At 47.7% G+C, this 18,652-nt stretch overlaps 1 protein-coding gene across 2 annotated transcripts; it reads right to left on the reverse strand.

The window, feature by feature from the left end:
• Nucleotides 1-391: 391 nt before the first annotated feature.
• On the reverse strand, nt 392-11,091 carry LOC146337479 (transmembrane protein 229B-like). Of its 2 annotated transcripts, none has more exons than XM_084814310.1 (2): nt 2,348-2,425; nt 392-1,539 (listed from the first exon to the last, which is right to left on the reverse strand). In XM_084814310.1, exon 2 carries the CDS (start codon nt 1,527-1,529, stop codon nt 1,032-1,034), a length of 498 nt encoding a protein of 165 aa, XP_084670436.1. In that variant the 5' UTR covers nt 1,530-1,539; nt 2,348-2,425; the 3' UTR covers nt 392-1,031. The 2 variants fall into 2 exon arrangements, with proteins under 2 accessions (XP_084670436.1, XP_084670435.1); XM_084814309.1 differs by lacking the exon at nt 2,348-2,425 and adding an exon at nt 11,081-11,091 and having other exon boundaries at nt 577-1,521.
• Nucleotides 11,092-18,652: the final 7,561 nt, after the last annotated feature.

Consider the following 18,652-nt stretch of genomic DNA (forward strand, 5'->3'; position numbering starts at 1 on the left):
ATCCAAGTTGAAGCGGATGGGGTCCGAATCGATCCGAAGTGAAGCAGGGCTGCTTCAGAAGGTCTGAAGCGGCATCCAAGGCGAAGCGGAGGGTCCGTTCACAGCCCTACTTAAATGTTTACAGAATTCATCCTTCTGCCCTGCCCAGGCCTGGGGGAATGTTTGATCCATCTGACGATGTGACTATGTTTGCGTAGTGCTCAGGTAAGACGTCAGAGCCTGTCCCTCACTGTGCGCTTTGTTTTGGTGTTTGATTTCTTGTCAGCCATTGCTTCCATTCACTGATGTTTTCCTATCTCTCTCCTGTGTGTAGTCTATAACAATACTTTCCCTTGTCTGAGTTTTCTAAGCTGGCATGAATCAGCAAGGACCAAAACCTCAACCTGTGCTTGCCTATTTGGTGATGTTATTGCTCTCAGAGGATGGAGCAGCCATAGAGATCAGGTGTCAAAGCCACTCCAAGAATCTACCCTCCCTTAAACAACCCTTCAAGGGCTCCTTTCACTTTGAGAGGAAATAGAAGCTATCCACAGAACAGAGTGGGAGCATAATAAAGCCGGGGAGTAAGTTGTGGTTGAACACACATGATTTTGGCTAACGGAGCCCAACCCCACCAGAGTCAGCTGTTACTTTGGCTCTGTAACACATCTTGGCTCCTTGGAGCTTAGTGTGGTAAACATGGACTCCCCCACCCCCCGCATTTTATCCTCACAACAGTCCTGTGAGGTAGGCAAGGGTGCAAGATCATGACTAGCCCAATACACTTGCTGGCTAGTGCAGATTTGAACCCCTGTCCTCCTGGATCAAGCCCCACGCTCTGTCCATTAGGCCACTGTGGTTCATAGAAATGGGAAGCTGCGTGAGTGGATCCCTGCTTTCTCTCCCAAAGCATTGTTAGGCAAGACAGAGCAGGGGCTTTGGGAATTCATCCAAGCAGCGGAGGGGTTGGCAGCAGCAGGATGGGTTGAAGAGAAGGCGGCGGGTGGAGTCTGTCGTCTCACGCTCTTTCTCCTTCCAGAGATAGTGCAAGATCAATCGTCTTTAAGTTCAAATCTGGGGACGGGGGCTTCTTTGGGCTTCTTTGAGGCTGCATCCAACCTGAGCCGCAGTGTGTTGTAAATGACGACCTTCTCCAGTAAGAGGGAGCCAAAGAACCAGAAGAGGCAATACTCCAGGGTCACGAGGCCCATGAAGTTGTAGGGGAATTCGCTGTAGTCCCAGGGGCAGGCGTTGAAGTGGCGAAGGACGTAGCCCGTGGAGAACTCCCAGAGGTAGATGCAGAGGGTGTAGAGGGTGCAGCGGGTCACCAGGCCACAATTGGCCCTCAGCAGGAGATAGAGGCGTTCTAAGGCGAAGCTGCAGGTACCGTAGATGAAGAGGGCCCAGACGCTGGTGACCCCCTGGAACTTCCAGTCCTGGTCCTTGATGAAGGTCCACGTGGCCGTGAACATCACCTCCGAGAAATAACCATGGATGGCATAGATGTACCATCGACACAGTGGGCTCAGGGGCTTCCCAGCACTCCCCATGTCCCGTGACCTGCATGCAGGAAGAAGGGTGGTCGAGTCTGTGAGTAACATGTTCCTTCGAGCTTGGAAATAATATCCCAAAGTGTTCAATGATGACGTTTCTAATCCCTCCCTCTCTCCAAGAGTTCTCCCTTCCCCTTCCTTTTAGCTTAACAACGACCCCATGGGATAGGTTAGGGCGGAAAGAGGGTGACTGGCCCAATGAGCTTCAGGGCTGAGTGAGAATCTGAAGGTCGGTCTCCCCGATCCTCGTCCAACCACCATGACAGGATTCATTCCTGGGGATATTCATTTTGTGCCTGTAAGGCGCCATGGGTCTCAAACCTGGGTCTCTGGCAGCAAGGGCAAGGGGGACTCGTGTATTGCTCCCCGCCGTGCTTCAGCGACACCCCTGCGAGATGGCCAACTACAACCCAAACTAGGAGTCTTCCTGTCTGAGGCAGGCTCCCAGTCCTGTGCTTTGCCCCGCCCCACCCCCACCTTGGGACCTGGCACCCCAAGTAAAATCTGGGGCAAATTAAGACGGATTTAGGCTCTGTAAGGGTACTGCTGTACAACTTCTACATTTCCCCCTTCTCTGTCTGTCATATACAGTGACAAAGTGCCAGCTATGCACAACTCAGGAGAGCTCCAATTGGATCTCCTGGCCTGTTCTTTAAAGCCTTAAATGCTGCTGTGGCAAGGACCCCAGGGCCCACGCCAAGGGCAGGCATGGTTGGGCACCCGCTGAGGGCCCACACCCCTGCAGGGGCCCACTGACAAGGCCCCCCTGGAGTTGCTCCTCCGCCTCCTCCTCACCATGGCAACTGCTTGCTCACCTGCCTCTCGCTCCAGCCCAGACAAGGGCAGTGGTGAGAAGGAGGAGCAGGAGACGCCGCGGCCTCCTTGCTCCCTGGGACTCTGCCTGTTAAGCCAGCAAGTGGGAGAAGTGCCGTTTGGATTCATAATACGGAAGAGGGCCTCTGCCCGTGTACAGACTTCTCTCCTGTCACCACAACAGAGTTAGAAGTGGGGTAGAAAACGGTGTGGGCACCATCAGGATGTGGAGCATGTGAGGGCTGAGTATAAGAAGAGCCCCACAGGGTCCCGCTAAAAGTCTATCTATCTCAGTATCTGGATTCCAGAGAGCTTCGGCTGTTGGGCGGTATAGAAATGAAATGAATAAATAAAAATAAAATCCCCCCCGAGGTCAGGCAGATGCCTCTGGGAAGCCCAGAAGTAGGATATTTGCACAGCCCAAGCCCTCTCCCATGTTCCTTCCCAGCTACTGTGTTGGTGTTAACCTTTAGGGGCACAATCCTATGCATGTTGAGACAGGAAGCTCCTATAACTCCCAGGGATTGCACCCTTAAAGCGCTTAACAGCTAAGGCTGCCCCTCAGATAGCCAGACCCTATCTCAGCATGAACCTGCTCAGTTACTAAGAACAGCTGGAGAGGCCCTTTTGAAGACACCCTCCCTCATTTGCAGAGGCCCGTTTGTCAGGCATGCGCGGAGCGGCTTTCTCCTGGGTTGCTCCAGAGCTCTGGAACACACTTCCTTTGCGGTTGCCGCGGGTCGCCACTAGAGATGGGAGAACTAGGAATGCTGAAGCTTGCCAAGATTTTCCAAACTCCACTTTGAACTTTGGTTTGCCTCGCTCCTGTTTTTGTCCGTGGCCTGTTTTTCTTTTTGTTTGAAAGGGGAACATGCGTGTTTCGAACCAGAGAAGTGTGCATTTCTGTGTGCATTTTGCAGAAGGGTGCACTTTCTCCCCATTGACTAAAGCGTGAATTTTTTTTTTTAAATCACATTTTAGAGCTTTAAAAAAAAAATACACATTTTTCTAACATGAACACAAGTTCAGGAATGTGTGAGTGTCCCCCCACCCCACCCCATACACTCCTGTTTGCATTCACGGTTTCAAATGGGGCAAGTTCTGATGATTTGCAATTTGAAACAAAATTCTTGTACAACCCTGGTCTCCAAACTGTCCGCGCTCAGGAAGGGAGTCAAGAAATGTCTTTTTAAATTTCTGTTATGGTTGTTAATGTTGTTTTACTATGTTTTTATCTGATTATGGCTTTTATATTTTGGACTTTTTGTAAACTGTTTTAGTCTTAGAAGCAGGTTTATAAATTAAGAAAATAAATAAATAATAAATCTACACTGTTTCTGAATCTGGAAGATTTGCTATCATAGCTATCATGATGATTAGTAGCCTTTGATAGCTATTTTCTGCTCCATGAATTGGGCTAAGATCATCACCACATCCTGTGGCAGAGAGTTCCACACATTAATTATGCATCCAGACCCAGAGGTGGAATATGCTGCTGTGTTGCAACTGGAGGGCTGTTAAAACCTTGTTCCCTGCTTAATGATTAATGTATATACTGACCAACTGACAGATGCCCACGGGGCAGTTTACAATCATAAAAATAAAACACCCCCCCTAAAAAATAACAAAAGAATAAATACAACAATGAAAATACCAGAATATGACAATGTTAAAACAGTAAAGGGCCAGCGTAATCATCAGAGCACCAGATTAGAAATCAAATGCCTGCTGGAAGAGGAAGGCTTTAGCCCAGCATCTAAATGTATACACAGTGGGGACGCCTGGTGGATCTCTCTGGGAAGTGCATTCCACAGATGGGGGGCCACTACAGAGAAGGCTCTATCTCTGGTAGCCCCCTATCGCATCATTGTGGACAGTGGCACCCAGAGAAGAACCTCTGAAGACAGTCTTAGCATTTGGGCAGGAACATATGGGGCTACCTCCCACTGAAACAGTATGAAATTGAGGTACTTACCCCTGAATTACCACTACAGTTTTCTTCCTCACTGCACCTTTTGTTCATGTATATGCGGACCAAGAAATAACAGAGGAAGCCAAAAAGAGCAGGGAGGCAGGGAAGAACTCCTGGAACCTCTTCCTAACTCTGGAAGAGGATGTGCCTAGTGGTTGGAGCAGCATGGAGCAAATCCTTGGAGTGTATTTCCAGCCCTGGGGGGAGGAGCATTCTTCAGTGGGCACTCTGCATTCCAAAATGCAGGCCAAGCTCCCTGTTTTGCAGGTGAGTCACCCCTTGTTGTCAGAGATCCAGGTTTCCCCATCTGTTTAAGGCATGCTAATGACCTTTTCAGGCTGGAATGCCATTGCAAGAAGATTAATTTCCGTTTTACCTTTTATTGCAGCCTTATAAACATTTGACAGACTAAAATCCCAATAAAAACAGGTCAGTGGATAATGCTCCCATCAAGGCCCTGCATCTCTTTAGAACCCATCCCATGATGGCGGGGATGTTTTATTTCTTTTCTTTGCTGGTTCTTTAGCAGCAGCTGGGTAGTCTCTAGGCTGGCTGGCTTGGCACTTGGATCTGCTTTTTGATTTCTCCGATGCCAGGCTGGTAAACAGGGCAGCCTGTTCCAATGGGGAAACTTTCCTAGAGATCACCACTTTCTCCCCAGCTAATTAGGGTCCAGCGGCTTGAGCTTTTGCAGTCACAGAGCGCAAACAGGGGGCCACAGCAAGAAAACAAGCCTCGTGTCAGGCATTAGACAAGGCTGCTTCTCCTTGCTGTGGGGAATATACTAGAAATAGATCGATTGCCTCTACGGTGGCTGTGGTTCTCTTTGCTTTCCTTCCTACATGTATATTCTGATTGTCGTTAACAATGAAAATAAATTGTTGTGGGGAGGGAAAGACAAAATGCAGGTACAAATGTAACTCTGAAATTTGTTTTTTTTCTGAAATTTGACACTACTAGAAAACAGTATGCATCTTCTGACACCCTGCTTCACCCTCACCCCAACCCCTTGCCGCACACAGTGCTGGAAATATAATGGGTGGGTTTCCCTGGCATAAAGGCCTTTTCAGTCACTATTGTCTCAACCTGAACCCCTGGCTGCAATCTGGGGATAATACTAGCCTGCTTTATGTGAAGTGCTTTAAGCATTCAAAAAGTCCTACAGAAGCCCGGAACCTGGCTTCCTGTAACTTGAGCCCATTATTCCGTGTCCTGCACTCTGGGATGATCAAGAAGAGATCCTGGCCTTCCTCTCTGTGACAACCTTTCAAGGACTTGAAGAGCGCTATCATATCTCCCCTCAGTCTTCTCTTCTCAAGGCTAAACATGCCCAGTTCTTTCAGTCTGTCTTCATAGGGCTTTGTTTCCAGTACCCTGATCATTTTTGTTGCCCTCCTCTGAACCCTCTCCAGTTTGTCTGCATCCTTCTTAAAGTGTGGTGCCCAGAACTGGACACAGTACTCCAGATGAGGCCTAACCAGTGCTGAGTAGAGGGGAACTAGTACTTCCCGGGATTTGGAAGCGATGCTTCTATGAATGCAGCCCAAAATAGCATTTGCCTTTTTTGCAGCCACATCACATGGTTGGCTCATATTCAGCTTGTGATCTACAACAATTCCAAGATCCTTCTCGCTTGTAGTGTGGTTGACCCACATATCCCCCATCTTGTAACTATGCATTTGGTTTCTATTTCCTAGGTGCAGAACTTGGCATTTATCCCTATTAAATGTCATTCTGTTGTTTTCTGCCCAGCGCTCCAGTCTATCCAGATCACTTTGAATTTTGTTTCTGTCTTCCAAAGTATAAGCTATCCCTCCCAATTTTGTGTCATCTGCAAATTTGATCAGCATTCCCTGCACCTCCTCCTCCAAGTCATTAATAAAAATGTTGAAGAACACTGGGCCCAGGACTGAGCCCTGCGGTACCCCACTCGTTACCTCTCCCCAGTTTGAGAAGGTCCCATTGATAAGCACTCTTTGAGTCCGATTCTGTAGCCAACTGTGGATCCACCGGATCGTTGTTTCATCTAGCCCACTTTGAGCTAGTTTGCTCATCAGGAGATCATGGGGCACTTTGTCGAAAGCTTTGCTGAAGTCGAGGTATATGATGTCTACAGCATTCCCATGGTCTACAAGGGAGGTTACTTGATCAAAAACTGAGATCAGATTTTGTCAGGGTGGACACTGAGCCCATAGAATCCCAGAGTAGTTCTGATTCTGAGGAAGAGCAGTCACTCTTGGGAGAGAAGCGCACTCCTCTTTCCCAGGGCCAACAGCTGGCGGAGATTCCTCCCACCAGCATTCCTAGCTTAGATAGCAGTCCAGGGAGTGACAGAGCGCGGGTAGCAGACTTGGTGGATGCGCGACGCCGACACAGAGAGCGGCGCCAAATGGAGGGCGCAGAAAGGAGGTGTAGTGCCCGGTTGGCGCGCAAACAACGGCTGCGCCCAGAGGATCCAAGAGAAAAGGGGAGGGACTCTCCCTAGCCCTTAAGTTCAGGGGGCTGCCAGTAATTCCCTTTCAAACGGGGACCAACTGTTCCCACTTAGGGCATAGGTACTGTGGTGCTCAGATCTAGTTGCTAACGGTAGAGTTGTTAAGTTGTAAAAGAAGAATAAAGCTTTGAAAAGAATCCCTTTGTCTGTGTCTGGACTTGGCTACTAGATTAGACTGAGAGAGGCCTCCAAGGAGCCCTTGACAGATTTGTCTGGCAGGACTTGTTTTTGACAAATCCATGTTGGCTTCGAGTAATCACGGCATTGTTGTCAAGGTGCTTCCAGATGGATTCCTTTATCATCTGCTCCAGAATTTTCCCAGGGATTGATGTCAGACTGACTGGTCTGTAGTTCCCAGGTTCCTCCTTTTTATCCTTTTTGAAGATAGGGACAACATTAGCCCTCCTCCAGTCATCTGGCACTTCCCCCGTCCTCCATGATTTCTCAAAGAGAATAGACAGCGGTTCTGAGAGTTCTTCTGCCAGTTCCTTTATGACTCTAGGATGCAGTTCATCTGGCCCTGGAGATTTGAACTCATTCAAAGTAATTAGGTGTTCCTTGACCATATGCCTATCAATCTCAAGCTGCAATCCTGCCCCTTCAGCCTGTACTTCGCCTTTGCCAGGGGGGTCATAGACCCTCTTTTGGGAGAAGACTGAGCCAAAGTAGGAACTGAGCACCTCTGCCTTTCCTTTGTCATCTGTTATCGTTTTGCCATCCTTATTTAACAGCTGAACCACCATTTCTTTCCTCTGCCTTTTACTATGCACGTAGCTGAAGAAAGCCTTTTTGTTGTTTTTAGCATCCCTTGCTAACCTCAGCTCATTCTCAGCTTTAGCCTTCCTGACGCCATCCCTGCAATTCTGTGCTATCTGCCTGTACTCTTCCTTTGTTACTTGGCCTTCTTTCCACTTCCTAGATGTGTCCTTTTTTGTTTTCAGGTCATCCCTAAGCTTTTTGTGAAGCCACATTGGCTTCTTCTGTTGTCTTCCACCTTTTCTTCTTGTTGGAATTGTTTGTGATTGTGCCTTGAGAATTTCCTTTTTTAAAAGTTCCCACCCATCTTGGACTCCTTTTCTCGTTAGCGTCGCTTGCCATGGGACCTTACTGATCATTGTTCTGAGTTTATTAAAATCAGCTTTCCTAAAATCCAGGGTACGCATTTGACTACACTCGGCTTTTGCTTCCCTTAGAACCAAGAACTCAAGTGCAACATGGTCGCTTTCCCCCAGAGTTCCTGTAACTGCTACTTTCTCCGTCATCTCTATTGGTTAGGATCAAGTCAAGGATAGCCAATCCTCTAGTTCCTTCCTCTACTTTCTGTAGGAGGAAGTTATCCGCCACACAAGTCAGGAATTTCCTGGAGGGGCCATGTTTTGCAGAATTTGTCTCCCAACAAATATCGGGGAAATTGAAGTCCCCCATTACTACTACATCATGCTTCCTTAAAACATTGGCTATTTGCTTTTCAAAAGTTTCATCCTTGTCTTCTCCTTGATTGGGTGGCCGGTAGTAGACTCCGACCACCAGGTTCCTTTTATTCTTTGCTCCATTTATTTCAACCCAGATGCTCTTGATTGGGCTACCAAGTTCCTCCTCCTGTATTTCTGTGCAGAGATATGTCTTTTTCACATACAGTGCAACCCCACCTCCCTTTCTGTTCCTCCTGTTCTTTTTGAACAAGTTATATCCTTCAATTGCTGTATTCCAGTCATGAGAGTCATCCCACCAAGTCTCAGTTATACCTATCAGGTCATAATTTCCCTCTTGTATTAAGAGTTCAAGTTCGTTCTGACTTGGAGGAGGAGGTGCAGGGAATACTTATCAGATTTGCAGATGACACAATATTGGGTGGGATAGCTAATACCCAGGAAGACAGAAACAAAATTCAAAGTGATCTTGATAGGCTGGAGTGCTGGGCTGAAAACAACAGAATGACATTTAACAGGGATAAATGCCAAGTTCTGCACCTAGGAAAAAGAAACCAAATGCACAGTTACAAGATGGGGGATACTTGGCTCAACAGTACTACAAGGGAGAAGGATCTTGGAACTGTTGTAGATCACAAGCTGAATATGAGCCAACAACGTGATGTGGCTGAAAAAAGGCAAATGCTATTTTGGGTTGCGATAATAGAAGTATAGCTTCCAAACTCCATGAAGTACTAGTTCCCCTCTACTCAGCACTAGTTAGGCCCCATCTGGAGTATTGTGTCCTGTTCTGGGTACCACAGTTTAAGAAGGATGCAGACAAGCTGGAGAGGGTTCAGAGGAGGGCAACGAAGATGATCAAGGGACTGGAAATAAAGCCCTCTGAGGAGAGACTGAAAGAACTGGGCATGTTTAGCTTTGAGATGAGAAGATTGAGACATGCTAGCGCTCTTCAAGTACTAGAAAGGTTGTCACAGAGAGGAAGGCCAGGATCTCTTCTTGATCATCCCAGAGGGCAGGACCTGGAATGGGCTCAAGTTACAGGAAGTCAGATTCCGACTGAACATCAGGAAAAATTCCCTGACTGTTAGAGCAATACGACAGTGGAACCAATGACTTAGGGCGGTGGTGGGCTCTCCCACACTGGAGGCATTCAAGATGAGGCTGGACAACCACTTGTCAGGGATGCTTTGACTTGGATTGCTGTATTGAGCACGGGGTTGGACTTGATGGTCTTATAGGCCCCTTCCAATCCTGCTATTCTATGATTCGAAGAAGAAGAAGAAGAAGAAGAAGAAGATTAAAGTGTTTGAAGAAAACCCAAAGCATTTTAGAGTGAAGAATGCCAACCACATTTTAAGGTTATAAGCATATAATGGAATCTAGGTTATGGTGGTCTAGAATTTCCCATGGGCTCCTGTTTTCATAGAAGGAAATCAAGACTTCCACCATGCGCTTGCTCTGAAAATGCCCTTGGTTGGTGCAACCCAAAGGTAAGGTGACTGTTTATCAACCTGTGAGTCAAGAAGGATGCCTCACACATCCTCCAGGATATGTTGTCAGCAGCAGCCTAATTAAAAAGTGCTTCTTCCGTGGGAGTTTCCACGCATCTTCCTTAATGTTGGAATTTGGCAGGATGCAACCCAGTCATTGCATTACGCAATGCAAGGGCCTGAGCCAGGGTGGATCTGTGCAACTTGTTTCCATTGAATACTGGGCTACCCTACAGGACTGTTGTAAGGAGTATGAATGTGAAGCACTTTGACCACTAGAAAAACGTCACATAAATCTGGCGAGGGCAAGCTCTGGCTTTCGGGCCCAATGCAGCCAAGGAGGGTTGAGAATGCTCCGCGGTTCACGCCCTGTGCCCTCCCCAAACCCCGTCCCCTGGAGAGAGGAATCCCCATGTTATCACCAGTTGGAGATATCAAAGCAGCACAAAGCAGAATCCCTTTGTTATCTCAGCTGGGGATTCCCCTGAGCTTCACCACTGGGCCAGGACTTGCCCTAGCCAGCTCCTGCAAGCCTCTAGCAAGTTCCTTCCCACCACTTGGGCCCCGATTGGTACATGAGCAGCAGCAGAAGGAGGCGTCTGACTCGGACCGAGGCACGCAGCCATCCCTTGCAGAAGCCATTTCTCACAAGGGGCAGCCAAATTGTTTTCCATGCAGAGAGAATGATTGTACAGTGGTCACTTGCTGCCATGGGGTCAGGAGTTAATCTAGATGGCCATCCTCAAGATTTGGCTTCTTGCTTCTTGACTAGAGATCTCTTCAAGAAAATTGGAGATCTTAAGGGAACGTTTTGTGCAAAGACGGGCATGATAAAGGACAAAGAAGGCAGGGACCTAACAGAAGCAGATGAGATTAAGAAGAGGTGGCAAGAATACACAGAAGAACTATACAGGAAAGATCTGAATGTCCCTGATAGCCATGATAGTGCGGTCACTGAACTTGAGCCGGACATCCTAGAAAGTGAAGTCAAGTGGGCCTTAGGAAGCATTAGTAACAACAAAGCTAGCGGAGATGACAGTATTCCAGCTGAGCTATTTAAAATCCTAAAAGATGATGCTGTTAAAGTGCTGCATTCAATATGCCAACAAATCTGGAACACTCAACAGTGGCCACAAGACTGGAAAAGGTCAGTTTACATTCCAATTCCAAAGAAGGGCAATGCCAAAGAGTGTTCAAACTACCGCACCATTGCACTCATTTCACATGCCAGCAAGGTGATGCTCAAAATCCTACAAGCTAGGCTTCAGCAGTATACGAACCGAGAACTACCGGAAGTACAAGCTGGGTTTAGAAGAGGCAGAGGAACTAGAGATCAAATCGCCAACATTCGCTGCATCATGGAGAAAGCAAGAGAATTCCAGAAAAACGTCTATTTCTGCTTCATTGACTACGCTAAAGCCTTTGATTGTGTGGATCACAACAAACTGTGGCAAATTCTGAAAGTGATGGGAGTACCAGACCACCTTACCTGTCTCCTGAGAAACCTGTACGAGGGTCAAGAAGCAACAGTAAGAACCAGACATGGAACAACCGATTGGTTCAAAATTGGGAAAGGAGTACGACAAGGCTGCATATTGTCACCCTGCTTATTTAACTTATATGCAGAGTACATCATGAGAAATGCTGGGTTGGATGAATCAGAGGTCGGAATTAAGATTGCCGGGAGAATTATCAACAACCTCCGATATGCAGACAATACCACCCTAATGGCAGAAAGCGAAGAGGATCTCAAGAGCCTTTTGTTGAGGGTGAAAGAGGAGAGTGCAAAAGCTGGTTTGAAACTCAACATTAAAAAAACTCAGATCATGGCATCTGGCCCCATCACTTCCTGGCATATAGAAGGGGAAGAAATGGAAGCAGTGACAGATTTTACTTTCTTGGGCTCCAAGATCACCGCAGACGGTGACTGTAGCCATGAAATTAAAAGACGCTTGCTCCTTGGGAGGAAAGCTATGGCCAACCTAGACAGCATAGTAAGAAGCAGAGACATCACCTTGCCGACAAAGGTCCGTCTAATCAAAGCTATGGTTTTCCCAGTAGTAATGTATGGCTGTGAGAGCTGGACTATAAGGAAGGCTGAGCGCCGAAGAATTGATGCTTTCGAACTGTGGTGCTGGAGAAGACTCTTACGAGTCCCCTGGACTGCAAGGAGGTCAAATCAGTCAGTCCTAAAGGAAATCAGCCCTGAGTGCTCAGTGGAAGGACAGATGCTGAAGCTGAAGCTCCAATATTTTGGCCACCTAATGCGAAGAGAAAACTCTCTGGAAAAGACCCTGATGCTGGGAAAGACTGAAGGCAAAAGGAGAAGGGGACAGCAGAGGATGAGATGGCTAGATAGCATCACGGATGCAATGAATATGAACTTGAGCACGCTCCGGGAGAGAGCGCAGGACAGGAAGGCCTGGCGTGCTATGGTCCATGGGGTCACGAAGAGTCGGACACGACTGAACGACTGAACAACAACAACAACAACGGGGACACCTTGAGCGGGGAGGGCAGGAACACCAGCACACCCAAGCCCCCACCCATTATGGGTTCTTACGACTAAATGTCGACTGAACTGTATTGCCTTGAGGAAAGTTGAGGGAAGATTTCATAATGTGCTCAGGCCCTGTCTGCTATGTCCATTCGGTTCCGGCTGAACATCAGGAAAAACATCCTGACCATTAGAGCAATACGACAATGGAACCAATGACCTAGGGAGGTGGTGGGCTCTCCCACACTGGAGGTGTTCAAGATGAGGCTGGACAGCCACCTGTCAGGGATGCTCTGACTTGGATTCCTGCATTGAGCAGGGGCTTGGACTCGATGGCCTTGTAGGCCCCTTCCAACCCTACTATTCTGTGATTCTATGATTCTGTTCTATGGTTGCAAGACAGTAGAAAATTGAATTCACTTTCTGCTAGAGTGTGCCAAGACTCAAATATATTTTTCTACTCCTGAAGAAGAAGAGGTTGGAAACATCAAGGGATCGGTGCTTATGCTATTAAATGGATTGGATTATTATGCTGCTTTCACAATGGTGAAATATATTAATTCTGCTCTGAAAGTGAGACAAGGGGCTTTGAATTCAAACCTTCAAATGTTCATAGAATCATAGAATTGTAGGGATGGAAGGTGCCTATAAGACCGTCGAGTCCAACCCCCTGCTCAGTGCAGGAATCCAAGTCAGCTCAATGTAAAGCTCAATGAAAGACAAGCCAAATTGGTTTGGCCTTAGGTTTTAAATAAGGAGGTTGTATTTCTAGATGTAACCAGTGGCTGTATTTTGGTCAAATATGTTTTCGCTTTATGGACTGGTTCACTGTTTTGCAAATGACTGGTTGTCAACGCAATGACATTGAACAGAACAGAACAGCACTTCCGGAGGGGATGTGGGTTTTATACTCAGCCCTACTTAGAGGCGTTGATTGCAGGCCTCTTTAAAGGCGGAGGACTGAAAGCCAGATAGATTTAATCCATCGTGGGTGCAATTCACTGGGAAGTTCTCCTGTGCAAGCCCCACTGACGTGATGGAAGGGGAGATGCACAAGATGCACAAGAAAGAGGGCAGCCGTGGGACTTGGCTGATCGGTTGACTGGGCTCTTTTCAGCCTCTTTTGCATGGCAGTTCAGAAACTGGGGTACACTGGCCTGATAACAAATGAACAGGCAGCTGGCATCCCATACAGTGGAGGGGGGTGCATGGCGGAAAAGGCTCTCAGTACTGACAGCTCCGTGGGACTGCAGGCTCTGGCCTCATCCAGCAGCCAGAGAACCAAGGCCCATGGGAGGCTGCACCCTCTGCCTCTCAGGAGGGACATCGTGGCAAGGCAAGGCCAACTTGGCCCTGTATATCAGCCAGAGGAGGAACAGCAGCAGGGGAGCCTGTTTCGCCCTTCCCTGCCAGAAAGAACACCTATAAGAACTGTGAAACTATCACTAAGACTGTTGCCAGAGTTTTGTTCTTTTCCTCCTCCCTCCCAATCCCTTTGCCTTTTCTGTTGTGTCTTTTAGGTTTTAAGCTGAGAGCAGGAGCCGTCTTATTATTAATCTTTCCAAGCTGCTCCAGGAGCATTTTTTTAAAAAATGAAGAGTTGTGTAAAAATGCTGGGAATGAATAAATAATTGCTACCAGGCATGAGGGCGATGTTTTTTCCCTAGTATTAGAAGCACCGTGCCTGCGTACGCCAGTTGCTGGGAACGTGCCTGGGAGCTGCTGCTGCTCTCCCGTCCTCCTTGTAGGCTCCCAGCTGGGGCATCAGGCTGGCCACTGTATGAGCAGAAGGCTGGACTAGAGAGGCTCTTCTTATGTTCCTAGGAGCATGCGTGTGATTTTTTAGTGGAAAAGCAACTGGCGTGGGAAAGGTTAAGCGCCCTCTTTCTGCACATGAATTCTCCACCCCAAACCACAGCCTTCTAGGGTTGCCTTTCATTAACCCCCCCACACACACACACCTATCGGGAGTTAATTATGAGTCTAGTTTGGCCCCAGCAATGCACACTGTCACCTGCAGGGAGGTTGCTTCAGCCTGTGAGGGGGAAGCAAACTTCACCTGTGCCAGGTAAACTAAGCCCTTGCTCATCTTCACAAACCAGCCAGGGCCTGTTTCCATGACAACAGAAGGAGACGGGAGGAGTGGCTCACCCGCATTTTCGTAGCTGCTTTTGGTCCAGGCAGGGCTCCGCAAGGGTGTGCATCGCACCATTCTACGTGGCTTCACATAACTTACGTCCGGAGGTGGGTGGGCTGGAGTGAACGTCACCTGAGTGGCAGGGGCTGCTCAACCAATAAGAGAGGCTCCCCCCCCAGGCTGCGTAAGGAAGGTGTGAAGTAGTTACTTCCCCTTGTGCACATTTGTAAGACAAGCCCCCCAATGAGCCCCAAGCCTCATTGAACACAATGGGTGTTACTTCTGAGTAGACACACATATGCTTGTGCTGGGAAAGAGGGTGGGAGAACACAGGGATGGGAAACCAGCCCCCTTTCTAACCAAACCAATGCTGCAGAGGATCTGTATAACGAAGGTGTGAAGTAGTTACTTCCTAAGGCAATAAAGCAAACAGAGAATCAGAGCCTCAAGATTGCGCTTTACAGCACTTAGGGAATTGGGTGTTAAACCGTGCCATTTCAATTGAGGGGGATCTCTGTAAGTTCTGTGGGCATTCAGAGGGCAAGCCACTTTCAGCACAGTGGGAGTTACTTCTGAGGAGACACTAATTGGTCTGTGCTGGGAATCACAGGGACGGGAGACAGGGAACACCCCTTCACCAGGGTCATGATGAAAGGCACCCCTGGGCAGAGCTAGCATATCCGAGGGGTTGGGCACACAGCAACTATACTGGGGAGAACCTGACTCGAGGAAAAGAATTGGGCTTCAAGCAGTCTCCGGAAATCCGTTTTTTCCTGATAAGCTCCGGGGCAGCTGCTGGAGGGCCACGATGTCATGTATCCCTAACAACCTCCACACGCAGCCAGCTTGGAGTAAATCACTCATGGGGACAGGCCCAGGGTGTGTTCTGCAAGGTTCCTGCTCCTGCAAGGATGGCCCAGGGCAATGAGTTGGACTGCAGCTACTGCTGGAGGAACGGAGACTTAAGAAAAGGCTGTGGCTGCAATTATGGAGTGTTTTTTAATTCTATTTTTTCCGTCTTGTTTTATTGCATGCCTTACTCTTTTTAATTTAAAAAGAATGGTTTAAGAAGGATTTGGTTGGGTCTTATTACAATATTTGAATGTGGCTATTTTGTGTTTGCATACTTGATAAAGTGCAGAAGACTGTCTAAAAAGACTACCAACAGGTAACACAAAACCAGCGTGGCAGGGAACCAGTAAAGGACATTCTTGGGTTGGAGTAGAATAATTCCCATTCGGCATCTAAATTTTACCTTTCTAAGTGGTTAAGACGCTGAACTGCAGACTGGAAGGTCGGCAGGACAGCAGTTCAAGACCTGAGTGCTGCGTGATGGAGTGAGCTCCCATCTTCAGTCCCAGCTCCTGCCAACCTAGCAGTTCGAAAGCAAGAAATTGCAAGTAGATAAATAGGTACCGCTTCAGCGGGAAAGGTAACAGCGTTCCGTACACCTCGGTGTTCAGTCATGCCGGCCACATGACCACGGAAGCATCTTCGGACAGCGGTGGCTCTTCAGCTTAGAAATGGAGATGAGCACCACACCCTAGAGTCGGACATGACTGGCTGGGGACACCTTTACCTTTACCTTTAATATCGCTCTACCCTTGGGTTCTCTAACATGGGGCTTATCTTGGTCCCTGCCAGCCTCCCTGCCCCGCCTGAATTTTATTTCTTATGATTTAATTAAAAAAAAAAACTTGGGGGGAGGGGGGGTGGCATACTGCAAAGTGAAAGGATGCTCTTAGCAACAGGAAAAGATTATTTCTCTGTCTGTCTGTCTTTCTGGAGTTGTGCACTGCAGCACCCGTCCCTTGTCAGTCTCTCCCCTTTTCTTCTACCCCATCTTGACCACCCAATGTCTTGATGGTGAATTTTGAGACAATAACATTAGGTATTGATCCATCCAGTGGAGGATGGTGGCTCTGATGTCAGTGGGGCGGTGAATCCGGTCCGGGTTTCATTCAGAATCAGTCAGAACGCCTTTCACCGCCCCACTGACATTGGAGCCACCAGCCTCTACTCGATCCACCAATTTAAATATTTCTTACTCTGTGTGTGTGTTTCTTTTTATCAGCATTTCATAGCAACTGTAAGTAGTGAACAGAATTAAAATGATTCACAAGCATATTTTTAAAAACTTCATTTGAGAACTGATCCTCTTCCCATCACATAAGCATGCAAAACAATAAAGGTCTTCTCGAGGCCTTTTCTTGCTCAAGGCAGCTGCAGCATGTGGTTCAGAGAGGTGTGTCCCACCATGCCTTGCAGCATAGCAGATGATGCTGAGGTATGTGGCCAGGTGTGCAGTCCACCAGGACTGACTGCAAAGACCTCAGACTCTTCCATTGCCACTCCTAGGTAGTCAGGTGGGCCATGTTCAGGTGTGGAAACTAGCTACAACAAAAATCCCTCTGGGGTTGGAGATTCTGGGATGGTCCAGAAACTTCATGGACTAAGGCTTGGACTTTGGGCCTAACTATGCGTGACATTAAATTAGGGCTGTCAGAGAAATCTGCAACAGGTTCAGATGAGTTTGGAATTCTGTGAATCTCACTGGCAGATTCCATAGTGGACCAGCTTTTTTCGAGTCACGCAGATCCTGCAGACATGCAGACTGGTTTTTCACTTTGGGGGGAAGATTTGCCCTAATTCACATTAGCATTAATTCACATTAGCTAATGCGCATTGGCACCAGTAAACATTAGTACTAATGCATGCTGGCACAAATGCACCATTGTGATAATGTGAATTAGCACAAGTGGAACAAAGTTCTGGTAAAAAAAAATATTCCATCAGGAGCAGACAATGAAAAGAAAGATGCCTGAGAATCCACACTGAAGGAAAGAATTCAACAAAATCTATACATTCCTACATTAAATGCGTTGCTTTCAGCACCATGCGACATTAAAAATGCAACAGTAAGCACAGAGGGTAAGCGCAGTAAGCAGAGCAGCTTAGTTTCAATGTAAAAATCATTTTCTTGTTGCTATGGTTAAACAACTGAAAGTTGGAACCCCTTGCAGATCTACTGCCAGTCACCCAGAGATCTACCAGGAGATCCCCATCTGCCTTCTCCACCCCTGGCCTAGAAGGGTTGGCATTTCCCCGTGTGGTTATCATTGGTGTGTGTGTGTGTGTGTGTGTGTGTGTGTGTGTGTGAACTTGGAAATCCCCTCCTCCAAGAGCTTCTGATTGGCATTGTACCTTTCTACGTTCCCCAGCTCCGAGGCAGACACCACAGAAATGAGTTCTAGCCCCAAACAACAGCTCGTATCAACTTGTCCGGATACCGCTGTGCTCCATCGAACTCACCTGGTACCTCAGAGAGCCAAAATGGGGCTTTCAGTTTGCTCTGGGGAAAACTCTGCCAGGTTGGCACTGCCCCGGGAAAGGTGGCAGCCCGCTTCCAGATGGGAGGCTCCTCTGCGAGAAATGTTTCTTTTTCTTAAGCTTGCCTGCCACACTTGAATGTCAAGGGTGTGGGATGGTGCTCTGTGTGGCAAGACAGCTTAGCCAGGGCTGTTCAGGAGTTTCAAGAGGTGATGAGGGCAAAAGGAAGGGGACAATGGAGGAGGAACCTGGGAGGAGATGGATCTGCTACCTGGTCGAGTTGTGTGCCTGGGCTGGGGTCTCCCTGGAAGGTCAATCCTTTTGTCCCGACTTTACAGGTGATGAAAACTGAGGCCCAAAGATGCTAGCCGGTTTGCCTTCCAGCTCTGCAAATCATAGGTATGTGTGTGTACAGGAATGTGTTTATTTTAAATAAGTGTAATAAAACATGACATTTACACTGTGTTTTTTCCCCAAGGGTTCAAAAAGCCTAATTTCAGTAATGCTTACAATTGTTCAGTAAGGTAGGTAACTGTTATTACCCTCATTTTCAGATCTGGGCTGATACAATCATGGCTTGCCTATGGCCAGGTGCAACCCAACCACCTATGCATGTGTAAGTCCCACGTTGTCCACTCCAGACTCTTTCCCTTCACATTACATTTGCTCTTGCTCCCACTGTACATCTTTTACCCGGTGGTGTCACAGGTATCCTATACAGCAGCTCTTTCATGCAGGGGTATGTGTGTGCATGCACACACACACACACACACACACAACTAGTGAGTTGCATTCACTTGCACACTCATCACCTAGCTTTTGTTCTTATTTGTCATACACTTATCGAATACAGACCTCTTCATTCAGCATTTATGGCTAGCGATTGGCATCTCTGTCCATTGTACCTGGTGTGCATGTGGGTTGCTGTGTGCAATGATGCATCCTTCATACATA

This window comes from Heloderma suspectum, chromosome 10 (assembly GCF_057233095.1).
Source record: "Heloderma suspectum isolate Gila_16-S chromosome 10, 16-S_ref, whole genome shotgun sequence".
NCBI classification, from domain to species: domain Eukaryota; kingdom Metazoa; phylum Chordata; class Lepidosauria; order Squamata; family Helodermatidae; genus Heloderma; species Heloderma suspectum.